At 38.9% G+C, this 21,860-nt stretch overlaps 1 protein-coding gene across 4 annotated transcripts in view; it reads right to left on the bottom strand.

Moving 5' to 3' along the window:
* Positions 1-21,860, bottom strand: part of DGKB (diacylglycerol kinase beta) — a 411,208-nt gene that overhangs the window by 19,007 nt on the left and 370,341 nt on the right. For all 4 annotated transcript variants that reach the window (XM_075214066.1, XM_075214064.1, XM_075214063.1 and 1 more), the window contains 2 exons: positions 19,357-19,477; positions 17,024-17,084 (listed from right to left, as the gene is read on the bottom strand). In XM_075214066.1, coding sequence (XP_075070167.1) covers positions 17,024-17,084; positions 19,357-19,477 — 182 coding nt within the window. The remainder of the gene's footprint in view (positions 1-17,023; positions 17,085-19,356; positions 19,478-21,860) is intronic.

Consider the following 21,860-nt stretch of genomic DNA (forward strand, 5'->3'; position numbering starts at 1 on the left):
TCTGGAAAGACCTTTTCTAAGAATGTTTTTTGTTAAGAAAATATTACTCATTGAAATTCATGTTAATAATTTTATTATTAACAATAAACAAATAATTACATGTATTTTAATATATTACTCCAAATAGTTCACAATTGAATTAGTTATCAAAGAGCCCTTTTCTTGGGGTGAAAGTAAACAATAGAGGGCCTGATTCACGTCCAAATACACATGTCACACATGTCCTTATTTCAATGCGTACTGTACATACAACGGTTTTATAGTCCATCTTAGTGGCGTAAACATGTTCTGTGATAGTTAGTGTCACGCATACATGTAGCTTTTAGCAGCTTCTTACATGCTCTTGGCTGCCTCTCCTCCGTGTCTATGATGGGCAGGGAGTGTGGAGCTCGGCTATGTTGTTACTAGAGCCGAGTGGGAGAAGAGGCTGCTAAGATAAGCAACAATGATGAACATTATACATGAGGGGGTTACTTCTTCTGATCGAAGTGGGGCGCTATCAGAGCTAGCATTGGCCTTGAGTACAATCTACTAGAGAATGTATCTAACAATCTAAAAACAAAAGATAATGGATGTATTTAGTAAAAGTGAGCCAAAATATAAGTATGTAATACAGCTAAATATATGAAGTCTGCTTAAGATGAACTTATCCTTTAAAAATGTAATATATAAATATGTTTGACATTTTATGTACATTAACCCTCTTGTTCCCCGGGAGTCGTGTTAATTTAGCCCCCGGGGAGGTCGTAACATTTTCTCTTTTTCTCTGTATCGGCTTCACTTAGAGTAACACTTATTATTTTACTCTACCAAACGAAATTTTATTTCGACAGTGAAAACGTTAATGCGGTATGTTCATATTCTCAATGGAATGCTACGTTTTGCCTATATCCACCCAACTTCTGTTATTGTAAAGAACAAGCCTGTTCTCTTCTTGCAGGCCATGACATCTTACCATGCTGATCCTTAAACCTAAACAATTTTAACTGTGCAAAAATAACCATTTGATGTTACAAAGAACCAATAATGGCTTTTTCTCCGCTCCTCCAGATATTTCTGGATAACAGAACTTTATTTCTTGTTTACACAATTAGTTTAATGATAGATTCAAACCAATGCATTATGTAGATGAGTACAGAGCTAGGTGTATAGACAAAGGTGACCCCATATAACGACACCGGACATAGCTGTGTTCTGACTTGCTCTGTGTGATTTTTGTTCGGTGAAACTCATTGACTGTTGTACAGTATGTGGCCTGATCACCACAATCAATTAAATATGGCATGACAGACAACCACGTAGAGTGATGATCCCCAATTCCAGGTTCATACGGTTATCTTTACACCAATGGTGCAGGCGCCTCTAGACCAAGACCAGGGTCCCGCATGCGCTGCACATACGTCCTACCTCTTTTCAAAGCACCCACGGTGGCCACGGAGGGGATGACTCCTCGCCCCTCACCTCAGAGCCCCGTAGCTGCGCCACACTATGTGCCTTCTATTGTCACGCCCTTGGCCTAGACCGTTAAACAACTAGATCAATGCAATTTGGTCCATCTTGTGTGACCGTATTATACATGTTTTGCTGAACAGCCCATGAATCAAGCCATGTATGAACACTGTTACTAAATGACCTTACGTATTACTTTAGGAAAACAATATATCTAGATATAGCACAGGTATACACAACTTCAGAAACAGCTGTAATACCAGATGCTGTCCGTCCTTGGATTAGAAATAGATTTGATTAGGTATACCCATAATACAAAATGTTACAAAGAAACACAACAGTGATTTTTGTTTTCTTTTAGAATATTCTTTTCTGTTAATGGTTTAAAGTCAAAAGTTTATCATGTTTAGTTCAGGGACTTTGAAGATTCATGACTATTAATATCTTGTACAGATTTCACGTGAGCCCATAAATATCTTTTATGTCAGAGCAGTTCTCTGGGTTAGATTTGATAGAATTCCCTCTACAGCTAATTAATAGGCTCTCCGTCCTTAAAGACAACCAAGAACATCTCAAATGATGAAGAGACCAAATGTAAACGCGTTTCGCTGAATGCATTTTAATACAATTAACTGAACCAGTTTGGTTTATTTTAAATTTGGCTTGAGAACCACTGCCTCTTGGATGGCACACACCATACACAGACTACATAAATCCTGGGTGATGTTATGAGCAGAAATATGAGAATATTAATTAGAGGAACAATTGTATTCATTTAAGGTTTGTTTTGTTTCTTTTCTAAATCAACTGAACTGTGGTTAACACTTTAAATGCAATAACTCTCACATCAGTTAAAATGTTGAGAACTTGCTTTTAAACTTCATTGGGCGGATTAAATTAGGAACATCGTGCGATGTGTTCGTGCGCAGAAATATCGCAGCACGGTGGATTAGTGGTTAGCACTTCTGCCTTACAGCACTGGGGTCATGAGTTCAATTCCCGACCATGGTCTTATCTGTGTGGAGTTTGTATGTTCTCCCCGTGTTTGTGTGGGTTTCCTCCGGGTGCTCCGGTTTACTCCCACACTCCAAAAACATACTAGTAGGTTAATTGGCTGCTATCAAATTGACCTTAGTCTCTCTCTCTCTGTCTGTGTGTGTGTATGTTAGGGAATTTAAACTGTAAGCTCCAATGGGGCAGGGACTGATGTGAATGAGTTCTCTGTACAGCGCTGCGGAATTAGTGGCGCTATATAAATAAATGGTGATGATGATGATGAATTGTGATACATGAATTATCACTCGTAGAGGTGCAAACAAAAATGAGCAATGTTTGTCCTATGGACCCTCACCATTAATTGAATCTCCCCTGTATATGCAGTATCGATTCGTGCACTTAAAAGCAATAAATAAGTGTTTTACATCTAATTTAGTTTGGCGGTCTCATCCTCACCTGTCTCAGAGCTATAATGACAAGATCTCTGGAACTGCTGTTTCCTGCATAGTCGCCCTGCTTGCCTGGTGTATGCGAGTCTCCCTCTACATTCAACCTTCAAAGTTTAATTGGGTCTGGGTTCTAGGTCACTCTAGGTTAGTCTATCATTTCTCAGGCCTTTGTAGGCCACCGAGCAAATAGTGGCCCCTGTACATGCAGGTTATATAACAAAGTACATGTAATGCAGATACAGTAAGTGTAGAGGTGTACAGTTAGCAGTGTTGAGATGAATGGTCGCCACACCATCTCTCAATTAAAATAATTGAGGTAGAAATTAATATCCATCTTCCAAATTCAAACTCCAGTTCACTTAGTTACGTTAAGCAGTACAGTTTTTGCTACAAGAGCTGACATTTTGGTGTAGTGTGGCGGTCACTCCTAAGCCTATGCATGGTTACGGGAACCCCTATCCCTGCATAATTGACGCTGGTTATCCAATCAAAACCATTATCATCATCTTTAAATGCGCTTTGCTTGCTAATGAGTGCAGACCTCAGAACATCAAAATTGCCCGGTCTGGAGCTCACACAGGAATATTTTACATGAAGGGGGTACAAGACTCTGACTAAAGTGGACAGTTAACCCATAATCCTGCTCACTCTCCACTGCTGAGCCAGTTGGCTAGGCTCATGGGTTCTGTCATCCCACTTGGAGGGTGGCGTTTATAGGTTTTGGGCGCTTTCACCTCTGTGCCAGATACAGTGGTTTGGGGGTGTGGGTTTTTTTAACGGGCACCCTGGTCATACCTTTATAATGGCTCCTGCAAACACTCATCTCTAGAAGTGACGCACATGGTTTCATCCCAAAGGGCATAGAAGTCATTCACATGCACTTTAGAGGAAGTTACACTTATATTGTGAGAGCAAAGAAAATTGCACAGTTATGGGAATGCTTTGCTCTGATTATCTTGAATCAAATATAATTTGTGATTTGTGATGGAGTAAATAAAAAAGTACCATGATGCACCTACACTGTTGCTAACATTGACATGAATTCATTGATTCAGTGACTGAGGGAGTTGGATGGACTTTCACAAAAATATGTCAGCACTCAGCAGCTTGCAACAAGAAACGTATACATGATTGACTTATAAGCTAAAGCTATTTTGACTTTCAAGAAAATATAAGATAAAACAATTTAGTTCCACTTAATGTAGTAGAGGTTTTCTGATATGCAATATATGACTTTTAACAGCAACCCCCATAGAGGTTGTTTAATCAACAACAGGCCACATGAGTGTCCTATAAGAGTTTTCTGTGGACCACACCTAAAGAACCTCCATAGTTTGTGGAGTCACAAACTATTTGAAATATTCTCTGACCTGTGGGTATCTATTAATAACAGCCCTACGTAATATTTCAGTGCTTTATAAATGAAGGATAATAGATCCTACCCCATAAATATTGCACAACATTGCCATAAAGATGTCAAACTTTCTTAACCCTTTCCCTGCTAAGGATGTAGAGTCTACGTCATGGCCTGTTCAACACTTAGGAGTCCAAGGACATCACCTGAATTCTGTTCCAACAACATCCTAAACTGTGGCACCTTAATACTCTTCTTGGTGTTGAAACTACCCCCAAAGTAGCCCAAGGGCACCAACAATGAAAGGTTTTACCTAAATAGGTAACATTTATTGACTGTTTAATTATTTTTTGAATATACTGTGTTGTAAGCATAATGTTAATATTATGACTTTTTATTCATATGGCCATATGGTTACAATCCTCTCTATTCACCTGCGTCCCGGCCGGCTCCATGACGACCGGGACATCACTTCCTGTTTTCGTCCCGGCCGTCACCTAGGCAATGGTCGGGAGGCTGTGTAGCGGGCGCGTCCTGGCATTAGGTTCAGCCGGGCGCGTGCGTAATTCCATTAAACTTTTATTAGGCAGCCCCTGTGGCTGATTACTCAGGCTGTTGTTCCCTCCTACCATTGGCCAGTGTCTGTATATTAGGCAGGGAGGGCTTAGCCTCCCTGTCGGTTATAGTTCTCAGTGCTGTGTACTTGTCTGCTCCTGTACCTTATTGAACCTGTTTCTATTTGGATTTCCTGTGTATGACCCTTGGCTTCGTTTATTGGACTGGATTGTTTGCCTGTTGCCCTGACCTTTTGCTTCGGCACCAAATTCTCCTTGTCTTCTGCCAGCCCTGACATCTTGCCTGACCCCAACCATGTTCCCTGCTTTGGACCCAGACCTCGGCTTGTTTTCTGACTATGCTAGATGCTGTTGCCCCGCTACTCTGTGCTACGGTACGTTCATACACCTGTACTACCTTGAGTATAAGACCTGGGGGCATCCGAGTACCTGTGAGCATAACGAGCTCTATGGGAAAGGCAAAAAAATAGAGGATAAGCGCTGATTCAACTGTAAAGATTAATTTAATACCCAAATTGTGGCCTAAAAGGCCTAATTAAAACACCACAGCTGACTAGCTAGCAAACAAAAGTTGGTAGTTCAGTCAAGATAGGAGTAACACCAATACTATTGCACAATATAATTAAATAAGTAAACTGGTGCACCAGTACATATAAAATGAACCTGTGTTACTGAATGTCAATGCATTCCATGCAAATATATACCACACTGAGGTCCGGACCAACAGGTGGATATGTAAACACATCCAAACTCCTATGCAGGGTTAGGTATAATAGGACTGTATAAAAACATTGAACATAACATGCAAAGTACTGATCAGGAAGATTCTCATGGATAATCAAGTATAAGCATTGAATCTGACTCCGACGTTAGTAAACATATTAAACAGCCAACCAAGGTGAAGAAAGATTGAAATCTGTCACATGGAGTATAAGCAGCAGTTGAAAATGTGCAGATGAGATAACAAGTCAGTTAGTAGTCACCGATTTAGACATACAGTCATTCAGCGTTAGGTATTCATATTCCTGGTTAAAAAACCTATATAGAATTGAGCCTGTTAATCCGGCACTCAAATGCAGCAGCCGCCTAACTCCAATCATCAGATATAATAAGCCATCCGTGGTAGGCTAAATAATAGAAACCATATAACCATATGGCTAAACTCCTCAAACGAACTGAAATTTTGGTGTCGAGTTAAACGTAGATTTACTTAGCTTATACAGTCTTTAGGAGTCTTCCACAGTTTGCAGCTTGATATATAGTAATCAACAACTCCGTGGATGCAGGAGAGAGATATTCCAATGATCCAGCGCACAATACCCCGGGGTAAGGCAGGCGGGGTTAGCCAGTCAGCTGATAACAGAGCAACCAATCTGACGCGTTTCTCTGGATGATCCGGCTTCATCAGAGGAATGGTGGGTATTTCAAAAGCATGTTGATTTATAGTCAAAGCAAGTCACATGACTGGGAGTAGTCACATGACCGGGAATGATATAATAAAAAGAAGTGATTCAGATTGTCCTCATATGCGTATGGCTAAACAACAGCCAGACAATCAAACACTCCGAAGCAGGAGTGAACGAACAAAACCAATCAAAATAATAAGTTAATATACATATGTGTATGTGAACATACACCTTTGTACACTTTACTAAAACAACCTAATACAAAAAACTTTAATAAGTATACAGAATTATTAAAAACAAAATTTGTGATAAGGAGAAATAAAATTAAAATATAAAACTAATATATTGTCGCAATCCCGAATGTCTAAAGAAACCTAAAATGAGTGTAATAAGCTAATACCTGTATCCCCATTTATTAAAGTATCTCGTTCAAACCATGAGGTACAAGAGTGTCCAGCCTAAATATCCAATAGGCCTCCCTCCGGCAGAGTAAATTGAATCTGTCGCCCCCACGAGGGGTGGCTTTCACCTGTTCAATAGATCTTACTTGAAGTTTATCCAAACCCCCTATCTTACAGGAATTTACATGAATAGATAGACTATGTGATTTTATATTTTTAAGAATGTTGCGACGATGTTCAGTAAACCGTGATGCTAAAAGGCGGATAGTGCGTCCCACATATTGTTGTCCACACCCACAGTTGATAAGATAAACAACAAAGTTAGACTGGCAGTTTAAAAATTGTTCGATCGCAAACGTGTGATTAGAATGTAAGGATGTAAAGGACATGCATTTATGTTCAACAAAATTGCATGTGAGACATCTTGTTCTACCACATTTATAGAATCCCTTTGGTTTAGTTTTCAGCCAGTTATTCGTGGATATGGCACCTGACAATTTGGCAGATTTCTCTAATCTAAAGAAGCTTGGTGCCAGATGTTCCTTCAAATTACGGGCTCTTCTAAATATGACGTTGTTCCCCTGACTTATTAGTGGGCCCAATAAATTGTCAGACTCAAGCATTACAGAATTCTTTTTAATAATGTTCTTAATTTGGCGTGCATAACTATTATGTTGGGTAATGAAGACCATGGCTCGGTCTTCTTGATATCTAACTTTATCTTTTTTCGACCTTTTTGGTGATTGTGAAAGGAGATTCTCCCTGTCAAGTACATTAACCTCATCAATGGCTTTTTTCAGTATCTCATCCGGATACCCTTGTTCTACAAACGACTGATAAAGGGTCCTTGTGTGTTTCTCAAAGTCACCTTGGGTTGAACAATTTCTTTTCATTCTTAAAAATTGGCCTTTGGGAATATTATTCCTCCAGGCCCTGGAATGATCACTCTCATAATGGAGGAAGCTGTGCGCATCCACTGGTTTTGAAAAAGTTTCTGTTTGAATAATATTATCAGTTATGTAGAGTGTAACATCCAAAAAATTTATGGATGTATAGCTATGGGTACTCGTGAACCGGAGACCAAATTCATTATTGTTAAGATGAGTGAGAAAGGAAAATATAGAAAAATCGTCCCAATCCCAAATAAAAAATAAGTCGTCGATATATCTGCCATAGAGGACCAGGTTCGCCCCAAATGTGGAATTCCAGACAAAGAGATCTTCAAATTGTCCCATGTATAAATTCGCAAAACTTGGGGCAAACCTGGTCCCCATGGCCGTGCCCAGTGTCTGTAGAAAAAATTGATTAGTAAACAAAAAATAATTGTGTGTAAGAATAAATCTAATCGGCGACAAAATAAATTCACATAGCAGACGATCCATGTCTGAAGTCAGGATAAAATTAGACACTGCTTCAATGCCTTTATCGTGTGGAATGTTTGAGTACAATGACTCAACATCACACTTCAAAAATTGGTATGTCTTTTTCCAACACACCCCTTGTAGAAGTTTGAGAAAAGACATGGTATCTCTGATATGGGATTTAAGAGAACAAACAAAAGGTTGAAGGTGTGAGTCAACAAAAAAAGATAGGTTGCTAGTCAGGGACCCTACACCAGAAATAATAGGTCTACCTGGGGGTTTGTGCAGGGATTTGTGAATTTTTGGCAAATGATAATAGGTTGGGATCACTGGGTATTGTGAGAACAAAAACCAAAATGTCTCCTTTGAAATAACGTGATCAGCCAATACCAAATCCAGAAAATCACGTAGTTCTTGTTGGAACTTAAACGTAGGGTTATCTGGCAACTGAATATAGAATTTTGAATCTGTAAGCTGTCTCATGGCCTCCATCGTGTAGTCGTCTATATCTTGAATGACTACCCCACCCCCCTTATCGGCCGGCTTAATAATGATCGCTGGATCCTGCATTAGGTCTTTGATGGCCTTTCTCTCAAGGGGGGATAGGTTGTCTCTCAAGGAGATTTATTTGCTTTATCACACAGTCTCTTAAAATCACCCATAGTAGCCTTATAGAAACTTTCTACAAAAGGACCTTTGAAATGTAAGGGATAAAAGCTAGAGGGATTTTTAAACAGGTTCGTCGGTAAGCTCACAGGCTGAGTGTCACTCATGTCAAAAAATGTTTTATATATGGTGGGCTCATCCTGTAGGTTCTCGGAATCAAGGGACTCTAGAATTTGTAGGGCTGACAGATCATCATTATTAAGTATTATCTGTGACCCTTCCTCTCCATTCTTTTTGAGGGCTTTCATGGCAAAATATTGCTTCCTGCTGAGGGTCCGCATGTATTTGTTTAAATCTACAAATAAACTAAAAAGATTAGGTTTTGATGCCGGGGCAAATTTAAGGCCCTTATTGAGTAACCTCAGCTCAGAATCTGACAGGAGTTTGTTCTTTGACAAATTGAAAATACCTTTAGTATTCAAAATCAACGAATACTTCTTATTCTTAGTGACTCCTCCTCTATGTCCTCTAGTTCTACTTCTCTGTATCTTTTTATAGGTAGAGGTAACCCTCTTCCCTCTATAGTTTGTACATATGTTGGACCTTTTGGAGGATCCCCTAAAAAAGAGGATGAAGGCATAGAGGGTATGCCAGAATGAGTATTACAGGATTTAGGTGACATTCTATTACTAGTCTCAGTAACTTCTGCCAGCGAATCGTCAAATGGTCTTTTGGGTCTTGCTCCCTCAAGACTTCTATCCCTTGTATCGGGCATAGAGACACTCTTATGATACTTGTCAAATCTATTTTGTTCTACCGGACTATCATTAAAGTATTCTTTCTTGTTCCTATTATTATAGGGAACAGACGGTAACCCAGACCTGTTATTTACCGACCTGGTATGGAAGTTGTCTCGTTTGTTCCAGGGGGTATTCCTAGAGTGATTAGATCTAGGTCTAGTGTCCCTAGAATGACCGGACCTAGATCTATCTGATCTTGTTTCTCTAAATAGATGTTTATTGAAGGATCTCACTCTATCATAGGAATAGTCCTCTCTATCCCTCATAAGCTTTCCATCTTTCCGCTTTAACAAGGTTTTTTCACAGTCCTCTATTCTTTTGTTAATTTTGGAATCGTGTTCATTAAAACCTGCTTCATTTGCATATTCTTTAAGTGCAACTTGATTATTGTTGATCTCTATTTCTAATTGGTCAATCTTCTTATTTCTATGTTTAACTAAAAGTTTCATCAAATCAAATGAGCAAGTGTCCAGAATAGAGGATAAGCGCTGATTCAACTGTAAAGATTAATTTAATACCCAAATTGTGGCCTAAAAGGCCTAATTAAAACACCACTGCTGACTAGCTAGCAAACAATAGTTGGTAGTTCAGTCAAGATAGGAGTAACACCACTACTATTGCACAATATAATTAAATAAGTAAACTGGTGCACCAGTAAATATAAAATGAACCTGTGTTACTGAATGTCAATGCATTCCATGCAAATATATACCACACTGAGGTCTATGGGAAAGGCGGCTGCTAAAAGTGAAGACCTCTCCATCTGGTTCTACAGGTTTATGATTAGACCATTAGCCGTAACACATATTATATAGACGTTTGCAATATATGCCTATAGTTACAGTATACACTATGCATGTAGTACACAGTTATTCAATGTAAATAAATATATATATATTTTCTACTCTAATACTTCTCTACAGTAGCAAAAACACTGAAATCTGTATGAAAGATTTGTTTCTGCCGTTTCACATTGTTCAGGTTTATTGAGAGGTTATAAATTCTTTGCCTCTTGTACTACAGGCCACTGCCAAGACAGAGTGATTTTGGCCCGTGAATGGCTTACCTTGATAGTAGTTGATCTAATGTGTTTTTTGGCTAAAAACCCATCTTGCATGAAGAGTGAAAAAGAAAATAAATTATGTGAGGGCTATGAATACATTGCATTTAAATGCAGTAGAAGGCACTCTCAGCAGTTTAGGAATGAATACAAATGTACTTATGATGCATATAAAAATGATGTTAAAAAAAAAAAATGGAAAAAAAAAACAGGGACAACAACATTATTATAAAGCAGCACACGCCAAAATGGACTGGGATATATTAGACTGTTCAGAATAAAAGATAAAAGCAATTGAGCTTGTACAGTCATAATTTAACATTTCTAAAAATGAAATCATGTCAGATATTTCTTGTTTTGTTCCAGAATATCTCAATGAGAGCCAGGGCAGCAGTTCTTGCATGAAGGGTACAAGACTGCACAGGCCTTTGGGATAGAGACCGGTGGATTTTAAATGCATCAAAGTCTAACGTTATTGTGTTGAGGTTGCTGGTGATTCTTTGTTGATGGTTAAAGGACAACGACATCCAAAGTGTGAGGTTCCTTGGTCTGGGTTCAGTGGACAGCACGGTGGCTCATTGGTTAGTACTTCTGCCTCACAGCACTGGGGTCATGAGTTTGTTTACCAACCATGGCCTTATATGTGTGGAGTTTGTATGTTCTCCCCGCGTTTGCGTGGGTTTCCTCTGGGTGCTCCGGTTTCCTCCCACACTCCAAAAACATACTGGTAGGTTAATTGGCAGCTGACCAAATTAACCCTAATCTGTCTGTGTATGTTAGGGAATTTAAACTATAAGCCTCAGTGGGAAAGGGACTGATGTGACTCACAAATTGTCCCTGTACCTCGCTGCAAAATTGGTGGCGCTATTTAAATAAAAATGATGATGATGATTGGTATAGAGTTTACAACGTCTTTGTCTAATATTTTGTTATTCAAACATGTCCACGTTACTTCAGAAGAGGTCACATTCCGTGGTAGACTAATACATTCTGTTGCCCAACATGACAACTAAAATGCCACCTGTCTATAGTAAAGCGTATAACTGTTGTGCATTATCAGCTAAATTTAACAATAAAGTTATAATATTATGAAGAAAGGAAAAAACATTCATTCAGACCAGGGTGTATATCCCTTGAAAATATTTTTTCATGAATCATTTTCAATATGCCTCTACTTTTTGAAATTGAACATAAGTAACGTAAAAACGTACTGACAGGCAACATTGTTTTATTGCTACATTATTTATGTAATGTTAAAATGAATGGAAACGTGAAATGTGGTGGCATTTAGAGGACAAACGGGTTGAGCATATGTGATGCCTGGCGTGTGTAATTTAGTAGTGTCAGAAGGGTGTCATAATTTACTGGTCTCTATTTGTCTTTCTTATTGATGGGGGGAAAAATGTAACTGACAACTGCAACAATAACTCAGACAGTGGTAACAAGAAAATATGTTTAAATTCGCAAACACTTCCTAAATCCTGCTGTCTGAGACATTTGCTCAGTCTACCCCATTAGAGGATGGCTCCTGAGATAACACATAGGGCACTCAAATAAAATTCACTTATGTTAATTATTCATAGGCCCTGTGAGGAAATGTAGAAAACATCATTGGGTGAAATAGGACATAGCTCTTCCATATTCTCTCCTCGAGCAGTGCCGGATTGCCGGCCAGGCAATATAGACATCTGCATAGGACCTGCGGCTCTATGGGGCTGAGATTCTCAAGCCCACTAACTGGTGGCAAGCAAAGGTGATGAGACATTTGCCATCATACCAAATCTGGGCCCCCAAGAAAGGAAGTCAGACAGGGATGTCTAAACTTTCTATTGTCACCTCCTCTTACTTGTGAGGTGTCTGAAGGTTCTAGCGTCATTTAATACTAAGAGTGCACCTCTACATTGTACACAATGGAGGAAAGTATGCATAGCACTAAACAACCCTGAAGCCTTTGTAAATTAAAAATAAAATGAAATAGGGTAAGCTGGGCCCCTCAGTGCCCACTGGTCCCTAGGCAGGAGCCTATGTTGCCTAATGGATGATCTTGTCTCTGAACCGCGTCTCTTGCACTTGGACATAAATAATTTTGATACAATCAATATTTGACCAATCTTCTGCTGATTTGATCAACAAGAATTTGGCATCATTCAGCAAAACATGAAATGAAGAGTTGTGGTTTATCCATTAATTCATTCTTTTTCTGCAGTGAATGACTGAACAATCACGCAGAGTGCTGGGAGGTGGAACTAGAAGTATAGTTTGGATGTAATTTATATTGTCTAACACTTTCTTGGAGTCTCAGTGCTGGAAGTAAGTGGTAGAGAAAAGTGATGGGATTTTGACATTCAGTAATTACCAAATCACTACTCATCATCATCATCACCATTTTTATATAGCGGCACTAATTCCGCTAATTTATGGAGACATCTGTAGATAGTGGACAATCCAAAAACCACTAGGCCTGAGAATGTTCAACAAGCCTTTGAAGTGGGAAACTGGCAAATATATATTGATGTCAGGGCCGGTGCTACCATTAGGCGCCTAAAACAGTAGACATAATATCTCTCATCCAGAGATCTTGTGAATGACCAAAATCGGGCCACCAATCCATTCTTGTGCTATACTTTGCTGTATATTTCTTCAGAAGTAATGATTACATATGTAGAAAGAGCAATAAGGCTTGCTGTAATATATGGATGAATTAATAGAGCGCTTTATACAGTTATTCATGTTGTGACTTCGTTGTGTGGAGCAGACTGATGCGGAAATATGGCAGCGAGCATGTTATTTTTTTTTGTTTTCTGGGTAAACAGAAAGAGACATAAAGTACAAATAAAACTAAATATGAGATTTAGTTCTAGTACTTAAAACTTATGTCCCATCACTCACTGGACAATATGAGTGTGCGTGATACTTATGAAACGGATGTTGGTTTAGGAGAGATTTTATTAGAAACGTGAAAGTGCCTTAAAGAAACTCAGACTGTCGGGGGGGGGGGGGGTGTGGACACCACAGAAAAGGGGTTAGCAGTGTTTGGAGCTTGAGTGTGATAAGTGTGAGATTTTGGGGAATAGTACTGAAGAGTTATATGATTTCTGAAGGAGAGTATGTGGCCTTCTAGTCAATTTAACTCCTTTTCCATCCATAAGGGACCAGGAATATCTAGAAATGTATAAAACAGCAGGGTATATATTTACTAAACTGTGGGTTAGAAAAAGTGGAGATGTTACCTATAGCAACCAATCAGATTCTAGTTATCATTTATCTAATACATTGTACAAAATGATAGTTAGAATCTGATTGGTTGCTATAGGCAACATCTCCACTTTTTCAAACCCGCAGTTTAGTAAATATATACCCAGAAGTTCTATTAGCACCAAATCGCCTGCATTTGGATACAAGTTTTCAAAATTAAAACATTTCTGTGGATTGGAAATGAAATGACAGTGTGTCTTTTCCTTCTCGTTATCTCATTCGTTCATCTCTCTTTTGTGTGGGTCTATAAATCTAGACGCAGTCCGTATTTAACGCTCTTGCTTCTCCCAATCCCCCAATCTGTAAACCCTGCCATTTTGCACTTTGGGGGTCAAACTAGGCACACAAGCAAAACAACAACCAGGTGAATGATGCCACCATAGAGTAGTTCACACGGCACCTCTTTAGTTTTTTGCATCGTAGCTAAGTGCTCAAGTCATCCGATCTCAAGAGGGTTCTACTAATAAATTCAATATTTATGACAGAACAAGCAAAGTCTTTTCTTTGTTCGAAATCATGTTGTTGCCAACACATTGCATTTTATTTTGTATCGTGTTTTTCTTTAGTCAGTCATACAGCAAGAAAAGGAAACATATCAAAGAGTTTTTGGTAAAAATTCTTGACAATGTTCAAGCATTATAACACATACATCGGTACATAGCACAGCGATTTGCCTGTGTATTTCTAGATGTAAGTAGGTGAAGGGGTAAATGGCAAGTATGGAAAATAGCTGTGGTTGGCAACAAATGATCATAATAAATACACCAATCCTAGGGCATGGGGCCCCTAAGCAAATAACAGTCGCGCTCCATCCATAGAGGTGTTACCCTAGTACGATCCAGAAAGAATGTGTCTGAGTGACTGTAATACATGTGACATTTGTTGGTGATTGGCTTCTTTAAGTTCCGGGCACTGCGATTGGTTGATTCTCCAGTGAGTGCTATTTACTTGGTGATTTTTGGGTAAACCAGCATTGATTTGAAAATTACTTTGCCAACAACTAACCTATGAAATTTACCCAAATTTCAGAATCGGATGAATCGACCCATTGGTGTAAATGTCACGAAATACAACTGTGAATCCCCATTTGGCTGCAGGACGATAACTGAGTGTGTGGTTAGATAAAGCAGTAATGGGGATTGCAGCCTACAGTAATAAGAATACGATCATAAGTCAAAAGAGATATTATTAAACAGAGATTAGACTGAGTCAGGTTTGGAGATAGTCCAGGACTAATGATTTAAGAAAACCCTTTACCTCTGTGGTCATGTGGGTTAATGTTGTTTGTCATAAACTAGCTAGAGGAATATAAATACCTTCAGTTCTATCAAGGCTCTTGGTACAATATTTATAGTGAAGAGTTCATAGTCTCCTTCTAAGCCCAACTCAATATAACCCTAATGAAAATCACTGTCAGTCAATGTCACAGTTTATCTCCCTCTCTTTAGTCCCCATATAGAAGAGATATAAATAGTGCTGACTAGATAACCATGAGACTGAAGACTTGCTGGAGATCCTGGTTCCAATACCCATGTCAACTCCTTGCGACCTTGACTAACTGACCTGTAATCTATGTATCCCAGGCACCGAAACTATAACTATGTTTTGGGCAGGGAAAGTTTTAATGAAAAATTAAATGTTCAAAATATTGTAAATTTTCAGTCTGTAACCTAAAGTTTTGTTACTTCTATCATTAAGATGTGACTCTAAATGATGACACTAACAAGCTTTTAGTAGACTCTTCCACATAACTATTCCACATACTGACTATTTTAACTCTCTGTCATTGCTATCACCTTCGATAAACTCTCACCGCTTGCACCCAGTATATCCTGAATGCTGCAGATAGGATCTTTCACGCCCTGAAAGATTCCTCCTCTGAAGTCACAGTGGTTATCAGTAACAGATGATTCTGATGTCTGATATTCCAGCTGCTAAGATGACCAGTATGGATTTAATAGCGCACCTGATTGATTGTCTGCAGCTTAGTTCATATTTCATTACACACCTCCAATCCTGCATAGTACTAGTATTCATCAATGAAACGTCAGCTCCTTCTCCTCTCCTTAGTATATTAGGCAACATTGGGTGTTCCAGATGATGGACCACCAGCAACTACACATTACTCGGTTATGTCCCAAAGAGGAATACCTTTTAAATCATAATGCAGACTCAAAATGCAATTCAATTCGTTTTCCTTTTCTAAATATGAAAACATATCTTTAAATCCCGCCCAAGATTTACGCATCAACTGGTATCTTCCTCCTTTCTCGACAGTTCTTGCCACGTATGCCGTCGTGGGCTCTGGGGGTACATATTACATCTGACTCTCCCCCTATCTCTATTCCTGCCTTACCATAGCAAACTTATTGAATTCATGTGTCTAATATCTGTATATAATATGTATTTTATTCCTCTGCTTTGTCTTCATAAATTAAAATGATGTGGAGTATATGAAAAAATGTATTCCTTACCGTAAATTATAAAGATATTATAAGTCACTGAAGGGTTCTATGATCGTAGAAAGACATAAGGCAGAACGTCTTTATACGGGCCACAGACATATGAGGTGACTTCTTATATCCACAATGATTAACACTCGGGAGACATTATTCCTTATAATACACAGGATTATCTAATGAACACTGAAGTGATGGCACCAAAATTCACCAATTTTGGCAATAAAATCAGAAATGAACTTTATTCAGATATTTTAAAGGAATTTGCACACATATTAGCATCATCTGTGTGCTATACATAAAATGATAAATAATGATTATTATTATTACAAACCTCACTATCTAATGGAAGGATCTGTAGGAAGTAGGACCTAAGTAGAGTGTGAATGTTCTGGCAGGAGGGTCTTAATAAAGCTTTGTCTACTTGTTGTCCAGCAGTCGTTCGCATATTGTTCATTCTGTAATCACCGGCGCTTATAGGTAATTGAACAAATAAATACTGGACATCAAATGCAGCAACTCAATAGAGGAAGTGCAAACCCTCTAATAAACATACATAAGATACAAAAAGAGCAGATTTGCGCAAGAGATGCCGATATATTGGAAGATAGAACATGCATGCAATAATAAAAAAGCGGAGAAACCAGCTATCTTGATAAATCTTATACTTTACTACATATAAACATATAGTTAAAAACAATCTTAAAGGATAACTAAGTAAATCCTGATGATCTCATGTATGGTTTTCTCAGAGACTCATAAAGACCTATAAATAGGCAACGTCCAATGGATAACTCTATGTAATCAAAGAATCCAGATAATTCCACAGATTGTTCATATAAACATACTTACTGTGCAAGGCGTCTGCATCCAGGGCTCTCCGTCGATCTGCATAGGCAGTGACTTGCTGGTCCTGTGAATAAAAAATTAAATAAATAAATAAATCTCATTAACAAATCTGTGGATTTACAGTTCACACAGTTCTGATATTTACCTGGTGGACAATAGTCACAGATTAGTCGAATAAACTGGTCGTAGTCAAGAACACTTTTTTTTCTACATACACACATTGTAAAATATAACTTACAAGTTAACCCGTGCATGATACTCATGCATTCTAGTCAAATCAAGCTACTTAAGGTGTTAAAAAGGTTCTTGTCATGCATTTGGGGCTAGGCCAGGCCTCCTCAGGGGAAGAGCGTTACTTCCCGACGTAAGCGCCCTTTTTTAACGTGGTTTTGTCCACATGTCACCACCTCATCATTTTTCTCCATCACCTTATCCTTCATCTTTATCGCCACATCTATCCAGATGTCTATCCAGACACAGGGATCTCTCTCAGCGGTCCTGAGTATCACACTCCTCTCGCTCTGTCACCCCGGCAACCACCAACCACTCCCCACTGTCACCCCCGGCAACCACCAACCACTCCCAACTGTCACTTCTCCTTCAAGAAATATATATATATATATTTTTTAAATCTTTATAAACACTTTTAACAATTAACAAATTAAATAAACAAATTAAAAACATCTTAGTATACCAAATTTCAGCCCTTTCTGAGTTTTTTTCCCACACACACTAAGAATTTAGTAGGTCAGTGTATAACTCCACCCAGCAGGGGGCGCTGCAGCAAATTTCAGCCCTTTCTGAGTTTTTTTCCCCACACACACACACTAAGAATTTAGTAGGTCAGTGTATAACTTCGCCCAGCCGGTGGCGCTGCAGCTTGTTTTTTTTGTTTTCCACACACAGACACACGCCACTAGGCTTTTATATAGTAGATATTTGTTGAGTAGTGATGTCACTAATGTCACATGACCCTTTGTGAGAGTTCTGTGCGAGAATGTATACCCATCAGTGAAGGTAAAAAACACCCGAAAATGAAGATCACCGCCCACGAGAAACCTGTTCTGTTGTAAATTGAAACGTGTGTATTATAAGGAAGAATGTAACCCCCCCTCAACTACTGTAAAGTGGGAGGGTAATAGACTGAGTCACCATATAAGCGCAAGGGGTGTGGTTCTATTCTGAACATAACTTGCACACAACATACGGTTTAAAAACGAGCATGGAAGTTGAGCACAGTTCAGACTCTATTCAAACCGAAGCGGATCTCAAGAACTACACAACTTACATGATTAAATACATGAACAACTCTAAACAGCATGTTCATTAATACAAATATGGACTGTTGCCTTTCTTTTAAATATTTTTTTTTTTAACATTAAATGCATAAATCAAGATGCCTATGATGTGTACTGTATATACAATGCATTTTATGGTACTTGCATACACATGTTCTGTGCTAGCTAGTAGCATGCATATGTGTACTTTTTATAAGAAATATTATGCTGCATCAGTCGTCACTATCAAACAGTTTTTATACCTGCAATGTAGCTGCAGCAAATGATACGGCTGAAACCAGGCGTACTTACGAAAAACCCCTTTTTTATTGCACAGCAATACTATTCTTATAGCACACACATTTTTTTATTGTTTGTAATCTCAGATATACATTTTGTAGGAGCTTCTGGAACTCTAGATGACTGTATACAAACTTTTTATATTTGCATATTAAGTTCTGTTGGGGAAGAGCATCTCGCTGTGACATCAGAGCATGTGCCTTGACTGTGACATGAAACTATATTTATCTACCATGCTGCATTATATGCAAAGTTCTCAAGATGCTGAACGGTAACTGTCTCTCCGATGTGACAAAGATGCCTGTGGCTGGTTGGACCAACATAGTGTTTGTATCCTGCATGCACTGAGCTAACAATTGCAGAGAAGATAAATCAGATGGAAAATTGCAGTATTAGGGAACAAACCAGACAGTCCCAAAGTGGCATAATAGTGTCTGTTGCCCAAAGCAATAAAACACAACAACAGTGCTTCAAGGAAAGAGGCTGAGGAGAGAGGTATTGATACTACTTCTAACCTAAACCTCAGAAGCTCCATGTTCTATTGGTAAATATGTACGTGTGGGTTCGAGGACAGGTAACATAGATCTCTCATTCTCCCCGAGGGGACATCATACACTATTATACCTATTTTCAAGGCTCCACCTTCTTGTAACATTTGCAGGAACTGCGAGGGGCACTACTTGCGTCCTACTTTTAATTCAGTATAAATGCATTATAAACAAAGCAATAATTATTAGACAACATAATACTAATAAATACCGTATAACCACAGAGGAACATTGTGCGAGACGCCTCCCGGCACTTTTCAGTCCGGTGTAAATCTGACCCATCTCCATTGCCCCTTCCAGGCCGACCACTTCCAACAGTTGATCGCTTAGATCTGAAATGACAAAACACAGCAATGTTTAAATCCAAGAATTAAACTGATACATTAGTTCATAACAACATTTCTGAAGGAATGTCGGGCATAGTGTCAATATTCATAGGATCCTAAATATTTGAACTGTAGCACTATAAGGAGGGATGACAATTAAACATTGGATTAAATGTATCTCCTCTAATCTCACTATATATCTATTGTACATTTACTTGTTCATATTACTATGTAGGACCCTCCCTCTGTCTGTCCATTGAAGGTTTGGCCAACACCGCTACAACATAAAAAAAACCAAAGTAAATACATCGGTAGCCATGTGTTTTTAATAAACCCACTCACATGAATCACAGTGTTTTGTATAGATCAAATAGAGTGATATTAGACTCTGTGAAACTAAAAAGAAATTAAGGCAAAATTATCAGCAAGACCCAAATGTGGACTAAATTATGAAATTTTAATACAAAAAATCCCAAAGTGCAGCAATTAGCTAATTTGTTATTGTGATGTTTGCATCTATGTTAAATAATAATAAATTAAAATACCCCACTCTGTGTATTTATGAATTTAACAATGTGCATTAGTATGAAATAATATTTATTATTGTACAAGTACATTAAGTAGAAGTTACTAACAACATATTTGACGCTAAATTACATGTATCTAATTAAATATAAGTAGTTATTATTCTATATATGTTTCACTGGGGTAAGAACAGGGCAGTTCTTAACATGAGGTGAAGTGAGAGCCTCTATTAAGGTGGCAGAATACTAGGGGAAGCAGATAGGTAGAAGAGTTCTTGTGTCCCTTCCAGATATTAACAAGGTTCTTGTGTCCCTTCCAGAAAGATAAACGGCTCTTGTCTCCCTTCCAGAAAGATAAACCGTTCTTGTCTACCTTCCAGAAAGATAAACGGCTCTTGTCTCCCTTCCAGAAAGATAAACCGTTCTTGTCTACCTTCCAAAAAGATAAATGGTTCTTGTCCCTCTTCCAGATAGACGGTTTTTGTCTCCCTTGTCTCCAAGGTTCTTGTCTCCCGGTTCTTGTGTCCCTTCCTACAAGGTTCTTATCTCCCTTCCAGAAACATACAAGGTTCTTGACTCCCCCCAGATAGATACAAGGTTCTTGACTCCCTTCCAGATAGATACAAGGTTCTTGTCTCCCTTCCAGATAGATACAAGGTTCTTGTCTCCCTTCCAGATAGATACATGGTTCTTGACTCCCTTCCAGATAGATACACGGTTCTTGTCTCCCTTCCAGATAGATACACGGTTCTTGACTCCCTTCCAGATAGATACACGGTTCTTGACTCCCTTCCAGATAGATACACGGTTCTTGTCTCCCTTCCAGATAGATACACGGTTCTTGACTCCCTTCCAGATAGATACACGGTTCTTGACTCCCTTCCAGATAGATACAAGGTTCTTGTCTCCCTTCCAGATAGATACACGGTTCTTGACTCCCTTCCAGATAGATACACGGTTCTTGTCTCCCTTCCAGATAGATACACGGTTCTTGACTCCCTTCCAGATAGATACACGGTTCTTGTCTCCCTTCCAGATAGATACACGGTTCTTGACTCCCTTCCAGATAGATACACGGTTCTTGTCTCCCCTTCCAGATAGATACACGGTTCTTGACTCCCTTCCAGATAGATACACGGTTCTTGACTCCCTTCCAGATAGATACACGGTTCTTGACTCCCTTCCAGATAGATGCAAGGTTCTTGACTCCCTTCCAGAAACATACAAGGTTCTTGTCTCCCTTCCAGATAGATACAAGGTTCTTGACTCCCTTCCAGATAGATACAAGGTTACTGTCTCCCTTCCCTCACCAATACCTCTGTAATGAGTGCCTCACACAGTCGCTACATGAGGAAACGCCTGGTGACATACAAACCGATCACTGTGTGCTGCCTTCTGCAGTGACTGTATAAGGAGCACATATTCCTGACAGTCAAAGCAGAGAGGCAAAGGGAAGGGTACATACTTTTGCTTCCTGTCCAGTTCCTGTGGGAGTGGTCAGTCACTGCTACATTCCTCATACAGGAATTGCACAGTGATACATTTGTGTCACACGACCATTCTACTGAGAAATAATCATGTGCATTCTTACTTTTTCTTCAATTGCAGCCAGTTCACCAGGGAAAGTAAGCAAGAGATATTGACATAAATGTTATTTGGTTTTATGTCAAAAGCCAGAGTTAGCTTTAATATATAATAATATAATTGTAACTACATTTACTGCCAGGGTAATATGTAACAAGAAATAGGTAAATTTTGTACAATATTTTTTCAATAAACCACAAAGTAGAATAGCTAGAAATGGCTGGGCCCTATAGGGAAAATTAGCGGGCCCCTGTTCTGCCAATGAAGTCACTATACGACCC

This window comes from Mixophyes fleayi, chromosome 5 (genome assembly GCF_038048845.1).
Source record: "Mixophyes fleayi isolate aMixFle1 chromosome 5, aMixFle1.hap1, whole genome shotgun sequence".
NCBI lineage: Eukaryota > Metazoa > Chordata > Amphibia > Anura > Limnodynastidae > Mixophyes > Mixophyes fleayi.